At 56.4% G+C, this 21092-nt stretch overlaps 1 protein-coding gene across 1 annotated transcript in view; it reads right to left on the bottom strand.

Moving 5' to 3' along the window:
• Positions 1-50: 50 nt before the first annotated feature.
• LOC119097769 (putative U5 small nuclear ribonucleoprotein 200 kDa helicase) overlaps positions 51-21092 on the bottom strand; it is a 58321-nt gene continuing 37279 nt past the window's right edge. Inside the window, 8 exon segments of the mRNA XM_037220743.1 lie at positions 51-143; positions 431-537; positions 540-597; positions 599-623; positions 7079-7197; positions 7199-7405; positions 12711-13008; positions 16312-16490. Coding sequence (XP_037076638.1) covers positions 51-143; positions 431-537; positions 540-597; positions 599-623; positions 7079-7197; positions 7199-7405; positions 12711-13008; positions 16312-16490 — 1086 coding nt within the window.

Here is a 21092-nt window from a genome sequence, read left to right as displayed (position 1 = left end):
CGGCTCTGCGGGGGTCGGGGGGCGCGTGTGCTCGCGCGCCGTCGCTGTCCTCACCTTTCTTCGCAGCGTTTGATGATCTCGGGTGTGAAGTGCGGCAGCTGCTTCAGGTAGCTGTCCTTGGACCACATCGCCTGCGTGCACATCTGAAGGGGGACGGATACTTAATCGCCGGGAGACAGAGCCGCCTGACACGCTTTCGTGTGCCGGTGATCGCACAAATACATTACAGACCACTCACACACAACCTGCATCAGTCAACAACTACATCCATGAAAAAGCTCCACCCACCGAGGCTTACAGCATTCACGGCCTTCCCCGCGCTCTGTGACCGGCGTCCTGCCGCCAAATACCCTCACGGCAGCCCGCCTCGGCTCGGCTCGGTCCGGCCCGCGTGCCGGTCCGGCCGCGGCTGCCCCGCCCGGCCCCTGACCTGCGCCAGCTCCATGGAGGCGAGCGCCGGCGAGAGCCAGCCGTTAGAGGAGAGCACGTCGACACAGGCCTGGATCAGGCGCACCACCCGCTGCAGGATCAGCTCCGGTCCTGCTGCAGCTCTGCCGACAGCTGCATCCGGCTGCAGTGCGCCTGCACAAGCAGGTTTGGTCTTCGTGTGTGGGTCGTTGTACCTGTGGCGGCGAGAGGCGGCCGGTGAGCGGTGCGGTGGCGGTCGGCGGTGGCGGTGCCGTCCGGCGGCCAACCGCGACGGGAACTCCCCCTCCCTCTCCCGCCAATGACCGGTGGACCGGACGGCGTCGGGGTCAAGCACGGCTGGGGAGAGCCCAGGGCGACGACGGATTCCGATCGGCGACGGGACGCTATGTGCTGTAATGAAGAGCCATCGCACACAGGTCGGCATCGAGCGGCCGCATCATGCTCGCCGGCGCCACCGAGCTGAAGGGCAGTTGGGGAGGCATTTTACAGGTGTTCGCGCCGGGGAATGCTTTTGAGCGCACACCACCCCAGATGTTCCCTCCCGCCATCAATAATTAGTCGGCGTTGGCGACGGTGACGGGCGGCCGCGCCGCATCGCGTGACCCCTCCGAGCAACAATCTAATTCATGGCCGGAAGCGTCTCGGTGGCGTCACCCGCCGCTCCGCGGCTGGTCGTGTCAGCCAGGTCGGCCGAGGCAGCCGAGGGCGGCGCCGAGCCGGTCAGCCTCGGCCAGAAGCCCGGTCGGCCGAGGCCGGCAGTGTCAGCCGGATCGGTCGGGGCGGCCGAGGGCGGCTCGAGGCCGGTCCGGTCTGTCGGGCGAGCCGGTCGGCTCCGAGGCCGGTCCCGTCTCGTCGAGCGAGCCCGGTCGGCTCCGAGGCCGGTCCGGTCTCCGTCGAGCGAGCCGGTCGGCTCCGAGGCCGGTCCGGTCTCCGTCGAGCGAGCCCGGTCGGCTCCGAGGTCGGTCCGGTCTCAGTCGAGCGAGCCCGGTCGGCTCCGAGGCCGGTCCGGTCTCCGTCGAGAGGGCCCGGTCGTCTCAGCGGGCCGGCGCTTTTGAAGCTTTGTCCTCAGCGGTCGGCGACAGCGCTCTGACCCCAGCGGCAGTCTGAGCACAACACAATAGGCCTTGTGTGGCCACAGAATCCGTCCAGTCTGAATTCCGGACCTGTGAGGGACACTGACTAGATAAAGTTGTCCCCAGAGGCTTTTGTGCCACCGCGCGAGACATTCCGTCAGCGGATAAGTTTGTCGGCCGCCAACGCGTCGATTCGAGAGGAAGGACACGACGGCGAACGCTGCTCAGCCAACCATTCAGCCTGGACAGTGTTCCATCAGGCGCAGCATCACCTGCGATTTTCCATTTCGGATGCCGTCTGCAGGGCCTGTGCGGGCCATTAGCGCTCGGTCTGCAGCGCCCAGCTCCCGCGCCACCGGCGCATTATGGATCGCCTGAGAGGAACGTTTGGCAATTTGAGTGAGCAGGCTTCAACGCTCTCCTACGGCCGGGCAGCGAGGCGGCCGTTCAAGACATCATTTGGTCTGGTAAGCGGACCACAACGCTGTCTTGAGCATGGCTATGGCAGCCTGTGCGGGCAACTTTGTAGCGCAATAATCCGCAAAACGGAGCCAAGTCGAACTTCCGCGAGTATACAACACGTTCTCGAACATCGGAATTTCGAAACAAGTGCTCGCTCTGGATAACCCCAAACGATAGTCACGTCCCAGCACAGCGCTCAGAACTTCATGCCGCTCGACCGGTTCGTTGCGTTCATTATGATACCCCCTTTTCCTTGACAACACTGTCAATTAGCCAGCGGCGCTCTTCGACAGGGGTCCCCAACACCGCCCCACTTGTGGTGGTCTAGTTAACAGTTCTGTCTGGTTCTATTCTGGTGCGTTCCTTGTAGTCCCTCTCTCATCTGTTCAAACTCCGGGCGAAAACGGTAGTGGCGTAAAGTTCACAGCGTCGCGTCATAACACACACTCGGTTTTGTGATGGAAATAACAGGAGCGCACAGAAATTATTCCCGACATTTTTCTGGGGGAGCGGAACGGCCACTGCCAGCATACACAGCACCTCCGCGATGTGATCTCGACCATGCCGTCAAGCCAACACTGCACAGTCCTCCTGCGCAGCACCAAACAGCACTTCAGCGATACTCTGTCCCAAAAGTCGCCCATTTGCGGGTGTGATGGCGCCGGCGGCCAGGGTGGGTGCTGTCGGCGCCGGCCGCGTCACCATCGACCGCATGTGCGACGAGCCGGGGCGGCGCGCCTCGCACGCATCCCCACGAGATTGCTGACACGCCGTCGAGCATCGACGCGCCGCGCCGTCATAATAGGATTTGGTACCGTATCCGACTTGCAGATTTGTCGCGATGTCGTGCCCGGAGTGCCCCGGGCGTGCCGGGGACTCCGCTGCACGGAGCAAGCGCGGCACCACGCGGCCGGCAGCCACGGTGATCTGATGTCAAAGGCACCACTGTCTCGCCCCATTTTCGCACAGGTGAGTTCGCGTTAATTCAATGCGAGGAGCAAATTGGCCCCGGGCATCTACAGATCACCATGTCGACTTTGCCGCTGAAGACATGAAACCAGCCGGCGGAGCGTGAAATTCCATTTGACATAAAAGCGCCTAAATTTGGTCGCCTGCGCGAAAACTTAATGCGGGGAGCGAGTTGCCCCCAGGCATCTCGAGATCACCGTGTCGATTTTGTCGTTGAAGAGCTCAAACCGACCGGCGGAGCGTGAGCTACCATTTGACATATAAAAGCGCTCGAATTTTGCCACCGGAGCACTCATAACACGACACACTGGAGCACACACGGATTTTTCCGGCATGACACGTGCGTCAGATTTTAGGAGCACGCCAGATGAAAGTGGACGCAAGAGCCCATGTAGAGCATTATGCGATACACAAAGCCGTTTTGTGCCAGCGGTGGATGCAGGGATATATAATTAGGCGCGCGTCTGCCAACTGCCAAGGGCAATTAGGGAATTAGACTTCGGCAATTAACCACAGCATTGCAGCAATTAATTTCACGTCTGGCTTGGGCTGTTCACTCTCTCAGCTCACTCTGCTTTGAGATGATCAAAAATGCTACGCACAACCAGACATAAGAATTATATGAATATTAAAGGATTAAAGGGCTTAGTCATAGATTACTCAGGTATGCTCTAAAAAGGGGCAGTGCAAGCTATTAAGACGTATTATTTCAGGGCAAGCAAAGCCACGGTGATTAATAACCTTGTTCATAAGGCTCGTAAAACAACATCTTCTTAGCCAGATGTAGGAATACCACAAAGATAAGGGGTTCATCTCGTTGCCCATGGAGTTCTTCTGTCAAAACGTGCTGATGCACCCGAATCAGTGCGAGATGAATGCATACCGCCCACTTGTTCATTCCCGACGCCGCCCCTGCTACGTCTGGTTTGGCAGACGCCAAAAATACTGAAGTGCCAACTTTTACCTCCTGTCTGCGTTGCCCGACACCATAAGGGTTTGGACTATTTCGGCCTCTGACGTATTACTACTGTCGCTGTACATGGCGCCAGCGCGGTGAGAAGAGAAGAGAAGAGAAGAGAAGAGCAGAGAGGAGGAGAGAAGACAACCATAACCTTATTTCTCGCCGGCCGTACAGTGAAGAAATGTCTGTTCCAGTCGACCACAATCTAATTGCCTAATGTCGTCTATGCACAAGAATTTGGCTATTGGCGTATATAATGTCACCTGCGTGAATTTCATTACTGGAAGCAATCGATAACCTCTGTCAGTAAGATTATCTTGCTGCCTAAATCGCTCAGCATAGCTCACGCTTACAGCCGAGTACGTCAAGCAATCTTATGATTTCCGGATCTGCGTCTGGACGGTCACATACATCACACCTCACCAAGATGTGGCCGGCCAAGATGTGCGTAGAGTTACGCCACAATTCAGTCGAGCATCGGCCGGGCGTAGTGATAGAGACGCGGACAGAACGTTCGTACCGAAGAAGTGACTTCTCCTAACATGCATCACCCAAAAATATCCCTCCAGCAACCTGTGGTTGACGTAGGAAGCACTCGTCTCGACGGGTTGCGTGAAACTGGCGTCTGGGACTTGTCACGATTAAAGACGTGAGCTTTTAACGTTAGCTATCTCAAAACGCGGGACAAACAGGACAATCAGTATGATTCCCACAGAAAGACAGGCTCAACGAGGTTTCACATTCTCACTATTTCAAAACAACTTATATTTAACGAATCAGCTTCCCCTTCCATATACGGCTCTGAGCTAAGCATATCGCTTAGAAGTACACAGAGTTATCGACATAAGCACGTCATAATTCAAGCCGTACTCAGGGCTATAAAGCGGCCTCCTTGCTCAGTTTCAAAGCGATTAATCTGTGCTGTATTCCGTTCAGACGTCTGGCTGCACACCATTTATCATATATGGCATTAATTGCGACGTCACGCAGTGGCTACGAAATGCGACTCACAATTATACCGCAGCATGTTTATGGCAACAGATTCTGTTCAAGCACGTGCTTGGGTAACACACTGTGTACGTAAGCGCTGCTACTGATCAGACTAGACCAAATCCACATCTTCCTTTGCAACATCAGTCGACGTCCAGGTCACGTTGGGAGGCCAAGTAGAATTTTCGAACTGACCTCACAGAAGTCTTAAAACCCGTTAAGCCATGAAGCGGTGACTGCAGTGTTAATGGTGACGTACAGGTCATGCAAAATCAAGGTCACGCCAGGGCCAGATCATCGAAATTGTCCTACACACCGCTCAAGAATCAATATCATCATCAAAGACAATCCTAAATGTTGGATCATTCACGGTGACCGACAAGGAAGGTCGCGGAATCACCCTAGATAACCTCACACTACTACTTGAAAGTAAATGGTGGCATGCTCTGAACTGCATCGGCTTCACTATGCGGCTATATGTGAGACTACGAAGGGACGGCGAAACAGCGACTCCCACTTGGTCTGGCCCGACCCGACAGGTCGAACAAAAGGAACGCTACCAAATGTCGCGCGCACACCGCGCCGCTAATCCACCTATGTGGAACGCGGCAGGCCACAAAACGCCGGAGATTTTCAAAGGGTTAAACTCTGGCTACATTTAGACTTTTACCACGGCAGGACACCATGACCTTTTAGATTCAAATTTTGCTGTTCTGCTACTCACACATTCTTCTGTGCACTTGCTTGTAATCCTACAATCTGCAAACTGCCTAGATCCCTTCATGGTCCCACCACTAGTTACCGGAATTTGTTCGGAGGGTCTACACTCTGCCCACGTTGGGCGACAGTGCCCGCACAGGACGAGACCACCCGGCCGGTACTCCCTACGGGCCCATGGCCGACCCAAAGCACCACCGTTAGATGTTCAGTGCTGCCACAATGCTGTGTACATCGATACCAAACGAATTCTACCGTTAAAACATTTTACATGTCATATCCATATCATGCACGTATCATACATACATATATACATATATATATATATATATATATATATATATATATATATATCATACATATCATATCATGCACATATGTGATGGCCAACGCGACTTCACACGCACACCTTGCTAGATTCGGCCAAATGCGACGCTATCTCATGGCGTTTCGCTCGCACATTTATGCTGCGTATCCGGTAACTGGATCGTTTTCTACGAGGGACAGATAACTCGCCTCTGGCTGCTATATGACAGCCGGCGTGACGCGTACGCGGCTATCTCCCCGACACAACGCGGATATCTCCCGCCCGGCCCGACACCGGACCCGGCGCGCTGACGTCGCCGCCCCACCCCCTCCTGAGTTCAGGCCGCGCACCCCTGGCACGGAGGCCGCCGACCGTGCCTGTCGCATTCACAGTGCGCCACACGCTGGTCTCGCGAGACGGCCGCTGGCAGCGAACTACGAGCCGGCAGCGAGAAACTTGCCCGCCGCACATCTGGCGCCCCATTCGAAACGAGCTGTGCGCTGGCAAACGCTTCCAACAAAACACATTATTACCTCTGACTTCAAATGCGTACCACGCCGTATGTGCGTCGGCCACGGCGGAACAGTTTCGGCCGGCGTCCGGTATAACTTCCAGCACTGAGTGCGGCGCTGACGGCGCTGCCGTACAGCCGGGGCCGCATCTGAGCAGGAGATATCCTCATCTCCGGCCTAACCGCCATACGTATCTGAACAGATCTCCTGATCTGCGGCCATTCTGCGATGTGGCCGAGGCGACTGGCAGTCGGCGCAGTGGCGCCGCGGCTTCAACCGGCGCTCGACAGCGGCGGCACAGCATGGCAACGGTGACGGCACAGCACGGCGACAGCGACGGCACAGCCCGACACGACACAGCGCGGCCGGAGGCCGAGCAGCCGGACCGAGCTGAAGACGTCGCACACGCCGACGTGCGGCAGAGGCCACGGACGTAGAGGTCAGAGGAGGACACAGCGTGGAGGACACGCTGTCCCCCGCTAGAGCCGCACTTTGCTTTGTGCAGCGTAGTATAGTAGTGCACCGCGCATAGCGTATGCCGAATGATGTACGACGTACGACGTATGGCGTACGGCATATACATCTGGCGTATGGCGTATGTGGTATGGCGTGCGGCGGACGACGTGCGACGTGCGCGGCGTGGGTTTGTGAGACTCACCTAGGCTTCTGCAGTTTGTTGGGCAGCCGCTGGTGCAGGCTGGCCAGCAGGCTGTCCTCCCCGTGCCGGATCGGCAGCTCCGCGTACTCGGCCGCCGACGCGATGATCTCCATCAGGCCCGCGGATCTTCGTCTTGGCGTTGAGCGACATGGAGAACAGCTCGATGGTGGTGTAGTTGATGTAGTAGTAGGCGGCGATCATGCCCAGGTTCAGCGGCGAGCAGTCCATCTCGTCCTCCACGGTGATGCACTTGCTCTGCTCCAGGTCGGACAGCGTCTTCTCCACCACCTCTGACAGGTGATCCGACAGGTGTCGGTGTGTTACGCCCCTGCACAAGAGGTCGGGACAGGTCAGGTCATCGTTTAAGTGGTCCAGCACTGTTGACATTTATACACAGAAAATGAGTTTTCTGACTATGCATGACTGAGCATATTGCTATCAAGCATTGCGTCTTAGGGTTGTTCCTTCCGTCCCTCAAATCTCACGATAACGTTTACTCACCTACGTAAACACTGTCATGCAACCACACATCACCGACCCGAACGTATAGTTTTAATCAAAAAGCCAGCATAACAATTTAGATTCAGTGGCCGCTTCGTTGCCACCGGCGAAAACTGCGCCCATTGGTGAGTGTTTCAGAGAGCAAAAATCGACGACCAGTTAAAAAAATGCACGGCTGCAGGCCTCACTTCTTTAGGAGTCAAACCACACGTGACCTTACTGGCATGAAAAAATGCATACATCATATATGCTAGCTTTCCACGTACTCTAAGAATTCGGCGGGACTTCACAAAACATACACAAGCTAATCGTCCACAAATAACACCAGGTCCCATCCGTAAATATGATTCAAACCTTACACTGGAACACCACAAAACGAACCTTTCAGCATGCACGTATGTGAATGTGCAATGACTACAGCGTCATTCGTCTCTACAATAAGTCAGACACCCGACTTGGCGCGGCACGGGCGAGGTGATAACATAGACGAACAGTGTATTGTGATATTAGTGATAACTCCCACGCCAGGGCAGTATGCGGTCAGACGACTTCCGAAACACCAATGGGTCCTATCAAGGCAATGATGAGCGAAGCTGGAATCGAAAGCCTATGGGAAACACGTTCGTTTCTCAAGGCAAAACCAACAACGCATCACCCGTTGCGTTGTTTGATTTGCAATTTACCTAAAACCCACGTTGCTGACAGAGGTGTCAAACGTGGCCAAACGAGACTCGGACTGCTCGAGTATCAACATCCTTACAAAGCCCTCCCACCACATCACAGCATCTCTACCTCTCGACGCCCGCCGTTTCTCTTCGCCCCCATCTCACCGCGCCCTTTTCTCTCCAGCATCTGACTTATCCAACCAACTCATCACGCAGCAAGACAGGCGCGAGGGAAGGCACTGGCACACCGGGCGCGTTCGGACGTCAAATGAATCCTCGCCACATCGCCTTCAGACGTCGTTAGACTCCAATCGCGTCTATCCCAAATACATCACCAGGCCAATATGCGTGTCGAGGCAGACGGGCATGTTCAATCGCGAACAACATAGCCCAAATACATCAACAGGCCATTATGCGTATCAAGGCAGACGGGCATGTTCAATCGCGAGCAGCATAGCCCGAAAACTGGCTGTCCGCGGCCCCACAGCCGGGGTTAAGTGGCTCAGTGCATCGGCCTTAAATGTCTGTGCAATTTGTATGACTTGGTCTATATCGGCTCAGGAAGTTACATCCCAGAGCGGGTCTAAAAATGGCAATGTCTGCCTCCCGCTCGATTATGATAGCCCCATAGACTGGGCGTCGTTCTGCTGGTTATGACGTTTTAAAGTGACGCATTGGCCGACATTTTGCAGTTGATTTACCTCACTATATACGTATCACCATTTATTACATTATCATTTCAGTTTCCCAGGCTGTCGTTGTAAACGCCGCGACAGGTCGCTAATCATTAGGTGCCCCAAACCGGCGGATCAAATATTTGCGCTCAAATGCGTGGGGCCAGCTACATGCAGCAACCCGAATATGTGCCGACACAACTGTTCACTCCTTTCTGAGTTAACCCGCGCTGACCTCGTGCCAATGCGACGAGCTGTCGAACTTAAAATTTAGTTCCAAACGTGATATGTAGCTGTTTCGCACCACGTAATTTTAACTTTTCCATGCCTATTAAATGGAGGAGGTGGTGGTGAAACTTGAATCCATCCCACTGCATCATTCCTGGAAAACCTGGTCTGATGAAACAACTTGCATGAAAATAATTTCAATTAATTCAACCCAATCCTAATGGATTGGATTATTTGATGGGGCCGTCCAAAAATTGCGCCACGTATTGAAGAGAAAGGGGGATGGGGTGTAACGAACGCAAAACAAAGGAGGAGAGGCTTTGGAAAGCATAATGATACGCCCGGGACAGGCTGCACATGATGTTACAAGATCTTAAAAAAAAAATGAATACCTTAAATCTGGATGCCGTTGGGATCTTCTCATAACAAACGCACCCGTTATTTGTATCTCCTCTCTAGCTCAATCATGGGCCCAACAAACCACTTTTCGGACGTTATACTTTACACAGCGTAATCCGGGGGAGCGGGCGTTTCATCTAGCGTGACCAGCCCTCAAACAAGGAGATCAGGTTTGCCACAATGCTCAAAAATGCGTAGCGTCATTTATGGACGTCCCCTTTCCAGCAACTGCGCGTGGTTGCGATCATAAGTTGGGTGATATAAATCCATCAAATACCGCAACGGTCGGGCCCAGCCGGGTCTAGTCGCTCAAGCTGAAAATGTCCTCACCGCTCGGGCGGGTCTGCCAGCCTACACATCTCCGGTGGGATGTGGGCCCCACACATCACCCACCCACCCACCCTGTGCACTGACCCATCGAACCCACCGCCAGTCCCCACCGCCGCGCGCCAGGCAGGACGCTGTGCGCAGGACCAACCACGCGTCGGAAATGTCGCCAGACGCGTCCGATGGAGCGGACACCCGTCTGCTCGGAGCCGGCTCGCCGTCGGCGTCGAGGGGGGGGGGGGGGCGGCCAGCCGCACCCGTCGCGCACAACGACCGCAGCTATTCCCCACGGGCGCACAAGTCGCTCGCGATGCGGCCCGTGGGCGAGCCGGAGAAACCTCGCCAAGATCATCAGATCGCCACTGGCCATCGCTCGGAGGACGACCCTGGGCCGGGTCGCTGAGCGCAGCTCGACGCCAGGGGACCTTGGTGACCGCCGCGCGAGTCGCTGTCCGGTAATGAAGCGATCGCCGAGAGCCGGCCGGGCATTAGCCTGATTAAGCTGTGTCCGGGCCGGTCTGACGGCGACAGCAGATGCGCCGCTCCAGTCACGTGTCAACGGGCTGCACAGATCGGGTGGCGCCGTGTCGTCGGCACGTCGGCCCGGCGCGGCGGACACGTGCATGTCTTGTCGACGTTTACGTGCAAAACAAACCGTCTTTAAGGCGTGGCCAAGATGTTCTCGCGATTGGTCACAGTCAACCCAACGCGAATGATGGCGACGCAACAAAATAATGGACTTAAGTGACATGTTGCGGACACATATCACTGGGTTTCGGGATGTTTGGGGTCACCAGCAAACACAGCCCATCGCCCTCCAGAAGCTACTCGCCCACTTCAACTCTTCACGGTGGCCGCGCCGGTAGTCCGGAGCATTCGAACTCGCCACGCCGCCGCGAGGCTCGGCCAGTGAGGTGAGCGAGGACGCGTTCAAGGCAATTTTGGACGTGTTGTTCAGGCGGCCGCTGAGCACCCCGCGGCCGCTGCTCGGCGGGCGCCGGCGCCGGCGCCGCACCAACTACGCCGTCGGCGAGCGCGTCAACTCCAGACAGATCGACGAACGCACGAACGGCCACCAGGAGCGGGGCCTGCGTTTCCGTGAGCCGACCGCCCGCCGGGCCACAGCCGGGACCTGCCTGACCCGGTGCAGCCGTGCGACCACTACGAGAGTCGGCCCGTCCGTGGCAGGCCTCTGTCAGAGCGCAGGCGAAGTCCGGGTCGACACGCACCCGGCTCGCCCCGGCCATGCCAGACGATCACCGACAGACCCTGTCCTCGGAGCCGGTCCGAGCTGCCCGGCCGTCGACCCGGCAACGCACGATCAAACGGAGAGGGAACACCTCCTCACGGTGCATACTTAACAGAGGGAGACACAACGTCGGATCGATTAGGCAATGATGCAAGAAATGTCCGCAGCGCCAGCAACAGATCCCTTGGCAGCATATGGGAGAGTTCTCAACCAATCAAAGAGCGCTTTACAACCTACTCCGACCTAAGACGTCTCCTGGGGAACCCTTGACGGCAAAGACATCTCTTCGAGCCATCTCCTCAGTAGCCAATTCAATCAACTGCCAGCATGTAAAAACCAGCACGCACAGGATATAAATGGTGCTGAATGCGGCCATACCGAACACTCGGGCCGACAGGGACCACTGAATCGGAGCACTTGACAACGCATCCGGGAGTCACGTACTGGGTCCGCATCATGACGTCAGTCGCGTCGCTCCCTGGTCGTACAAGTCGGTACACGCGCATATCCCAACAAGGTGCGATGCTGGCTCAGACGCGTCTGCGACGGCGGCCGACACCGTTTGCCACTCCGACGCTGATCGGTTACGGGCGGCCCGGGCGCGGGGTGGCGCCCCCACCCCCCCCCCCCCATCCCTGACGGACGGACGGACGGACGGACGGACGGACGGACGGAGCGTCAGCGCCTGCGACGGCGGCCGACACCCTTCCTCACTCCGACGCTGATCGGTTACGGGTGGCCCGGGCGCGGGGCAGCGCTCCCTTCCTCCCTCCCTGACGGACGGACGGAGCGTCAGCGGATGCGACGGCGAACGCGGTGCGGACGGTTACCGGCGGGTTCCGGACGACCCTCAGCTGAGGGCCGGACGGCGGGCCCGCTCAGCGCCAAGCCCCAGCCGCGAGGCGCCCGAGCGCGCCAGCGTCCGAGGTGATACACTGGCCAGCCGGTGGCGAGGCGCGCCGACATCGCGGGGCCGCCGCCGCTGAGGCGAGTCAGTGCACGTCTCCTAATCGAACGGCACTGGGTCTGCGTGCCCAGACGCGAGACGCACTGTACGTCATGATAAGATCTCCAGGCAGACCCGTCCGGCCGAAAGGCTCGACATGAAGTCCGGCGCGCTAGTGTGCCCAGCTTAAATAACAGATTCAGTGAACATGAAACAAGCTCAGCGGAGCATTCTGGGTCCAAAGACATCGACACACGCGACTTGCAGTGTCTTTCCGTTTTAGACAACGACGGAGTCATACGTTCCGCGTCGATAAAGCTATGTCCCCGGGTCTATAACACCAATCTTGTGAACGCCAGATTCCGAGTTGACGGCCATTTTCCGGCGGATCCTCCGGCGGCTCTGATGGTGACGAACGAGAGTCATGAGAGGCCCATTCCCATCTCCGTCCCCCCGAGTAATGACACCACGAGGCCTGATCGAAGCAGCGCTCGGTGGGCCGGCCGGCCGTAAATTCGCATAAATATGAGACGGCCGCCGGCGAGGGGCGCGCGCCCCGGCATGACCGTCATCTCTAAGCAGGCACTGCCGCCCTCCCGGCGACCCACCAGCGCGAGCCGGCGCCGGCGCCGGGCGCGCGCACCTGCAGGTTGTAGTAGTTGGGGTTCTGCGCCATGCGCCGGTACAGGAACGTCCAGGTGAGGTAGTCCACGGCGTCCTGCTTGTTCTCGATGGTCTTGGTGACGATCTCGGCGTTGAAGTGGTCGTGCAGCGTGTGGTCCAGGTGGCTCTCCACCGGGATCGGTTCGTACAGGAACTTCTTGTAGAAGTCCTTGCGCGACGACTGGCAGAGCAGCACGCACTTGCTGTCGTGGTCGTCGCGTGTGCGGTTGGCCCTGCCGACCGCCTGCAGCACGTCGGTGATCGGGTAGTCCTCGTACCTGCGTCAGACGAGCCAGGCACGGGTCAGACGGGCGCCCACGGCGCGCCACGCAGCGCACAACACCGTGGCTGCCGAGCCACCGACGTCGTCGGGCTGTCAAGTAACGTCATCACGAAACGGCAACGTCATCAAGAGCGAGCCCGTTTGAAATACGTGGAGGGACCCCGCCTGACCGCATGAGCTCCTGATGGGCCCTCTTTAGGAGTAACACTCATGATATGACCCCAGCTCCACCCACTGCCCATCAGCAAGTACCGCTATCCTTCACAAGTCGTGCTGCGATATTTTCGAGGCTCTTGACCGAGCAGTTCCATCACGCGTGGTTTCATCCAGCACCGCAGTATGAACAACGAACAACCATCACCGTTCTCAGAACCGAACTGCCACATGCCCATGGCTATGGGTATGGCAAACGTACACGTTATAACTCTCAGAAAAAAAAAACCATAGAACGCCCACCGAAACCGGTCCCATCGGCAAACAGGACGTGGCACCGTTTGATCAACAGGAACCAGCCCGACTGTGCACTATCGGGCCGGATTGTACGTCTCAGCGACAGCCGCCACACACTCGGCGTGCAGCACGGCACCAGTTTGGACCGTGTTTAGCCTCAGCTTGGGGGAGCAGGAAGGAGGGGAGATCAGATCGTACTTTGCAGGCCTTACGGTCGTTGTTCTGTAAGTGTATTATGAGTAGTGATGTTATGCGACCTTCCATAACCACTCTTTGTACAAATACCCTGAATACCCTGAACATTACGAGACCCTTGTAAAGTCAACGACGGCCTAACAGGCGTACTTGTGGCGTCGGGTTCGAGGGAACGCATATTTTCTCGCAAACTGGTGCTCAACGTAAAATAAATCGCATGGTCCGAAGCGGGTACAATTTTGGGAAAAGATGCTCCCAAGCCAGGCTGGCGGGTGGCACATATAAATCGCATGTGACTGAATGATGCGAATCATCAATGACCAGGAAATTGAAGACTCGTCGACAGAAGTAGACCCCGCGAACGACACGCGGTGTCTACGCTAGTCACATGAGGAGGCGCATCCCTGGCGTCTAACCCTAGCGTGCAGTACATCTGCGAGCGGGACAGTTTGTCAGGAGACCGTCCGAATCACACCACACAGCTCTGGGACAAGCACGCCACAGCTACACAGAGGCCGCTATCGGCGCACAGCCAGCCACCATTTGTCACGGCACGAGAGTTCGGTCGTCTCGCGGCCGCCGGCAGCGGCGCCCTCCAAGGCCGCGGCCACCGGCGGCCCGGGCCGGCCGGCTCACGCAGCGCGTCGGCCGGCGGCTGCCCGTCACGGCCGCTTCCGGCGCCGGCTCAGGCTCATCACCGGCCGTTATTACAGCTGATCGTCGGCGGCGGTCGCCGCACCGACGGGCGGCACGAACAGCCGAGGCACCGGCACCGCCCTGCCTCCCCCCCCCCCCCCCCCCCCCCTCTTCCTCCGGTACATCGCGATGCCAGGCGCAGCGCAGCGTAACGGCGCCCTGGAGAGGAAGCCGTGTAACACGCGGACACTGATGCCTTTGAGCGTAACTGTACAGCTGGCCAAACCGCGACTTCTGTGGAGAGCCGAAGAGTAAAAACAGGATTATCGGGACGGGAGCAGAAACTACGTAGACTAACAGCGTAGCGTACGTAACGTAAGACTAACAGCGTACGTAACGCAGACTAAGAGCGGGCCTCTGGGACCCGCCCCTCCCGTCGATAGGAGCTGAGACGAATCACCGACGCCATCACAGCAATATACGTCATCAGAGGGTGTCAATGATATAATTAACGTGATAAAGCCCTCAACACGAGCCCCGAATAAATCAGCGTTAACAAACGCCATAAGCTGACTTTATCGACACGAGCCCGAGGGCCTAACGAGTCAAAATTCCGGGGACACGGCGAAAGAGATCCGGGTGGTGAGGCGAGACAGAAGGGAGACATCTCACCGGGACATGATGATTACAGACAGTCAACGCCTTAACAAGCAACGCCTTAGCTGCTCATCATCAAAAACATCACTAGGCAATTTTACATTGCAAAACGCTATCCAAGAATGAAACCGCACTAGCATGGCTACAGAGCAATCAAAATATCCATACTATGGAAGTAAAACAATGCCAGTTATCATGATTTGAGGTAAGAAAATCCGGCTTTAAACGTGCTCTTATTTGTTGCCATATAACATTCTCACTGGAAAAACTGATAAAATTTAATTAATTTGAGAATTTCAGTTTATGCCACCATTTTGGCCTCCTCGCAGACACTCAGGTGGACCTGAGTGCTCTTTTGAGTCAAGAAGACGTAACTCTAACAATTGTACATTTTGATGTGTTTTTCAAGGGCATCAGAGAGGGTGACACTCCATGGGGAAAGAACTGCACACAAGTCAGCTTTCTGGTCTGCCTCGAAGTTCATATATGTTGGTTTGGAGTTGTTTTTATACAACCAAAATAATTCGTTAAAGGAAATGTTTCACATTTAAAGATATCAAAGCAATCATCAGACACGTTGAAACAACCTCACTTAGAACTATTGGGACAATTTCGAGTACGAAAACCTTCTCTGGACAACACAATTTCTCTGTTTCGTAAACATGCTCCTCGATACGCCGCTGTCTCATTACGTCATCGCATCTTGCACAACATTGATTGAGAGCCAATTGACGGCCGTTACACCTGGAATCGTGCTCCCAAACGCAAGATATGAACAACTAGGTCTTTATATTCTTGTCGGCCTTGATCGCCGCATGGCTTGTGAATTGGAAGGATTTGAATGACGTTAGTATGACGTGAGGTGACATTGAAAGGTGACATTGACAACATACCATTGAAATACTCCCCCCCCCCCCCCCCCCCAGGAAATATTCGCCTCATATTTGCGCGCATGTTTCTCTGAAACTAAGGGTCTTAATTTACGTCTTGTTTCCGCACAAATAGGCGCGGTAACAAGCGTCCCGGGATGATTTTTTAATTCATTATCGCATTTCAGGACATTGTTCGGAGCCAGCAGCCCGTGGCGCCAACTCTACCTCAGCCCGGCTCCGATCCCGTCCACGTAAACAGCGAGCGCCCAGATCCGCTCCCGCGAGCAGCAAGCGCTCCGAGCTCGTCCACGTAAGCAGGGAGCGCCCGGAGCCGCCCCGCGGGAGGGGAGCACCCCAGCCTGCCCCCGCGGGCAGCGAGCGCTCCGAGCTCGTCCACGTAAACAGGGAGGGCCCGGAGCCGCCCCGCGGGAAGGGAGCACCCCAGCCTGCCCCCGCGAGCAGCGAGTGCCGATGGGAGCGCCACTCACGAGTGGGTCTTGCCGTCGTAGTACTGCGTGTCCATGATGATGACCAGGTGGCTGAAGACGGACAGGGACCAGACGAGCGAGCGCGAGACGACAGCCACCTGCAGCGCGCCAGAGTCGAACAGCTGCTCCACCAGGTGCCGGTCGCCCACCGACAGGCCCTCGTGCAGGTACGCCACGCCCTGGGCAGACAGCACGCCCTCGTTAGGTCGTAGTGCATGACATAAGGGCAGGCGGCGCCCGGTGCCCAGCGGGCGTGGGGCCTGGGAACGTTCCGCAGACGCTGCAGGCGCGCGCCGGGAACGGTCGCTGGCTGGTCTCGTCTGCCCCTGCACACAAATAACATTATTTTTGAGTGAGGAAGTCAATTGGCCTGCGAGCTCCCTGACGTTCGTTTGATCTATTCAGCACGCATCCAACATCACAGATTATCATTACTGTTGGCGTCTGAGATGTTTTTACGTTTCTTCTTGGCACTTGTCAAATTCCTACGAGAAGGTGTGTCGCTCACAGCCAATTCAAGCCGCCAAACTTGTGAATAGTTTTCATCCGTACGGTTATTTTCACTGCGCAATTCCCGCTGCGAAACTCCAGAGCACAAGTATAGTTGACATAACGCATGCGGATAAGGCAAGATAGGGTGCTTTTATTTTGTTCCGCTGATCATGTTTGCACAGCATTTCGCTCCCGCCGGGTTTCCAGCAGCCTTTTACATAAGACTGTATCACGTTCATTCCGTCTGAAGCATTCTAAATGAGTTCTATGAACACAGCGCGGGACGGCGTCCGGAGAGCCGCCGCTGCCAAAGGCTCCCCTTGCAAAGAGCACTGCTGCGAAATTCGCGTCAGAAAGGAGGCAATGTCAAGGATCAATCAAATGGACATTCAATCGATAGCATTAAATTCTAAATCACCGCTGGAAACCAAATCATGTAAAATGCACACAGCAGCGTGATTTGAAGAGCAATCCAATCATATTATGTTACAATTGCACATGTGGAGCGTGCTAGATTGTCACATCACACTCGCACGCGCGCATACGCACACAAAAACACCCAGCTACGTGAACAAAACACGCGTAATTTCATCAGCTTAACAACCTTCGGAACAACACACATTCCATCTCGAAGTTGGTTTGCCTGCGCACATGTCACTTTGGTGCTGAATACATTAATTCTCGAGTCAATCACTCGCGACCATATCGGGCAGAGGTGAGGTCACACTAAGAGCGGACGCACCGGGTCGCGTCCAACCGATCCCCGGCCGATGGTGCCGCGTTTGGTATAGGCGGGAGGTGGGGAAGGGCAAGGTTTATTGATGTTGCTAGCTTCCGCTCACGAAACACAAACCTGCGTCTGTCAACTGGGTCGTACGAATTCAAGCTCTAGCCTAGCCCTAGCCCAAGCGATGCAGGGACTGCTGCAAAAGAGTAGAAAGCAGGAAGCCTTAACTTAACACATCACTTCTGACCCCTGTACCTCCCGTAGTACGCATTTGCAGATGCCACTCGCATCTTTACTCGAGTCTTCATCTCTTTCAGCTTCTACCCGCCGACATCATTTGAGCACAAACGTCCTAGTGCGTCGCCTCCCAAACCCCAGCAAACAGCCGGACGAGCACTTCAGTCGTCCGGCAACCGAGGACAAATGCACACAGTGGAGAAGAGCACACGCATTTTGTTCTTGCTGCTTGTAGGTAAGTATTCATGCATGATGAAATTGTAATGCAGCCGCTCACCTACCATCTTACCGTAACTGTCTTTCAATTTGGAAAGATTTTTTCCGCAAAACACCTTATGTCGGGGTACAATGTAGCATCCCCACTGAACCCACCTGTTAAGTGCTCGACAGATACGGATACATGTATCTGACGCTGGCTCAACAACGCCAGCCTACACCGATGCACCAACAAGGCTCTCGTTAATGTTATTAGTGGGCAAAGCTCCACTCCGACTCGCAAATCACATTGCATATGTAACGCAACGCTGCCACACAACTTGACGGCTTGATGAATCACGTTGATTATCGGGGAGATGAGAACATAACAGCTGCATGACCTCAACAGTTGCATTTCCACGGCAATCAAAATGTCCACATTTTTCCTTTCAGTTAACTATTCAACACAATCCTTCGTGATGCGATGAACTGATTAAGCAAAAACTAAACTCAGTTGATAACAACCCCGTGAATCGATCCGACATGGTCACCACTCGGCAAAATCATCGTATGTCAGAAATGATCAGGTATTAACACGCACACTTCCTAAATCTCAGCCTTGCCACTACTGGCTCTGGACTGACTGGTCGCACGCACCGGAGGAAAAAACAGCGGGTGGCCGTGTACGCTGGCCGCAATATTTGACCTATCGCTGCCAGACGGTAATGCCAAATCTGCAAAGCGCCTTCAGAGGTGGGTCAAATTCGTGGGCTGGAAGGGGCAAATGCACGTCAGTAAGATCGAAGGCCACTTACAACTCAGCTCGTGCGGGGTTCTCAAATTTCTGGCCATGACAATGTGACGCGCATAGGTGTCTGGCACAAGCCGTGCATGTGTCGTGCAGCACAGCATATGCACCTACATATCTGAGGACCACCACGACCCGAGCCCAAACTTACTCCACGCCTGACTTACGCACACTCCAGTCACGCTACTCTGACCACACCCACTTGGACACTGTGTACACGGCAGTAACGGTCTCTCTGCGGACAGCCGCAGGGAGCTCGCTGCAGCGGAGAAAACATCACCCCGACAGAGCATAGGACAGATCTGCTCCACAATGCCCTGAGGTGCTTCAGCGCCCTGCGACACCGTGCCACCCAGCTGACGCGTAGCGTGTCACGCCCACACGCGCCAACACGTGCATCTCGCCGCTGGCCGACGACCCGAGGGACGGACGAACATGAACCAGTAACAAACGCGCAAAAATCCACCCACGGGCATGCTAATGCCGGGTCTGTAGTAACAACCATCCTTCACAGAAATATTCGCGACTATTGACATTCTGCGGCATATTCAATCTATGTAGCCGAGCGTCTCATTCGGAACAAGCGACCCCGATTCTTCCTCGCTACACTACTCCGGACTGGTGTAGTGATACCCTACGGCTAGCCGGAGGCCGGCTGGCGCGGCGCACAGCTGCTGCTTCCAACAGCTGTTGGTTGAAACGGCTAAAGTGTAGCTTGAGCGGCAGCCTAAACTGCAGAGCACTCAGGCACCAATCCACACGGACTGTTACGAGGTCCTCGACGGCCGACGTGGGCAGCGGCGTTGGGGGCGCCTTCCGCGGACACCAGCAAACCACTCAGACCCTGGCTGCGGAGCGCCCGGCGCAGGAGCACGCCGCCGCGCGTCCGGCGCCGACCCGGCACGTGCTGAAACCAGCCGAACTACGCGCAAACTCGCACGCCCTGGCCAGAATACACCTCCTGATAGTGAAATATGTCACATCAATACTTTCGATTAGTCCTTAGACGCATCGTGCGCGGTTATTTTGATGTGGTCGCTCGCACGCACACACGGACGTGCGTGTTTGTGTTAGAGTTCATCGCCTGCGGGAGTCGCCCTCTGCTGGGCGGCCACACGCAGGCTGGCACGCAGAGCGCCGATAACGGGAGCTTGTAGCCTGGCTAGCCGTGCGGAGGCTGGCACGCAGAGCGCCGATAACGGGAGCTCATAGCCTGGCTAGCCGTGCGGAGCCTGGCACGCAGAGCGCCGATAACGGGAGCTCATAGCCTGGCTAGCCGTGCGGAGGCTGGCACGCAGAGCGCCGATAACGGGAGCTCATAGCCTGGCTAGCCGTGCGGAGGCTGGTACGCAGAGCGCCGATAACAGGAGCTTATAGCCTGGCTAGCCGTGCGGAGCCTGGCACACAGAGCGCCGATAACAGGAGCTTATAGCCTGACTAGCCGTGCGGAGCCTGGCACACAGAGCGCCGATAACAGGAGCTCATAGCCTGGCTAGCCGTGCGGAGGCTGGCACGCAGAGCGCCGATAACAGGAGCTCATAGCCTGGCTAGCCGTGCGGAGGCTGGCACACAGAGCGCCTATAACGGGAGCTCATAGCCTGGCTAGCCGTGCGGAGGCTGGCACGCAGAGCGCCGATAACGGGAGCTCATAGCCTGGCTAGCCGTGCGGAGGCTGGCACACAGAGCGCCGATAACAGGAGCTTATAGCCTGGCTAGCCGTGCGGAGGCTGGCACGCAGAGCGCCGATAACGGGAGCTCATAGCCTGGCTAGCCGTGCGGAGGCTGGCACACAGAGCGCCGATACCGGGAGCTCATAGCCTGGCTAGCCGGGAGGAGCCTGGCACACAGAGCGCCGATAACAGGAGCTTATAGCCTGGCTAGCCGTGCGGAGGCTGGCACGCAGAGCGCCGATAACAGGAGCTTATAGCCTGGCTAGTCGTGCGGAGGCTGGCACACAGAGCACAGATAACGGGAGCTTAGCCTGGCTAGCCGTGCGGAGGCTGGCACACAGAGTACAGATAACGGGAGCTTAGCCTGGCTAGCCGTGTGAAGGCTAGCACGCAGAGCGCCGATACCGGGAACTTAGCCTGGCTGGCCGTGCGGAGGCTGGCAGGGCGGATGGGTGGTGGAGGGGCGGTGGGGCCACAGAGTCCGGCTGAGCCTGCCGGCCCACGGTCCCACCTCACGCTCCGTAAGTTGCTCGGATGGCGGCGGTTCTGCTGATGGATGCACCGAATGCATTCTGAACAGCTCTAATGCGCCGGCTCCAGGGCCCGCCATCTAATTGCTCTTCACTACCAGCTTGTGTTCTCGGAATTAAGC

The sequence above is a fragment of the Pollicipes pollicipes genome, unplaced genomic scaffold, assembly GCF_011947565.3.
Source record: "Pollicipes pollicipes isolate AB1234 unplaced genomic scaffold, Ppol_2.1 Scaffold_4339;HRSCAF=5111_pilon_pilon_pilon, whole genome shotgun sequence".
NCBI classification, from domain to species: Eukaryota; Metazoa; Arthropoda; class Thecostraca; order Pollicipedomorpha; family Pollicipedidae; genus Pollicipes; species Pollicipes pollicipes.
This window is presented reverse-complemented; position numbering and strand designations above follow the sequence as displayed.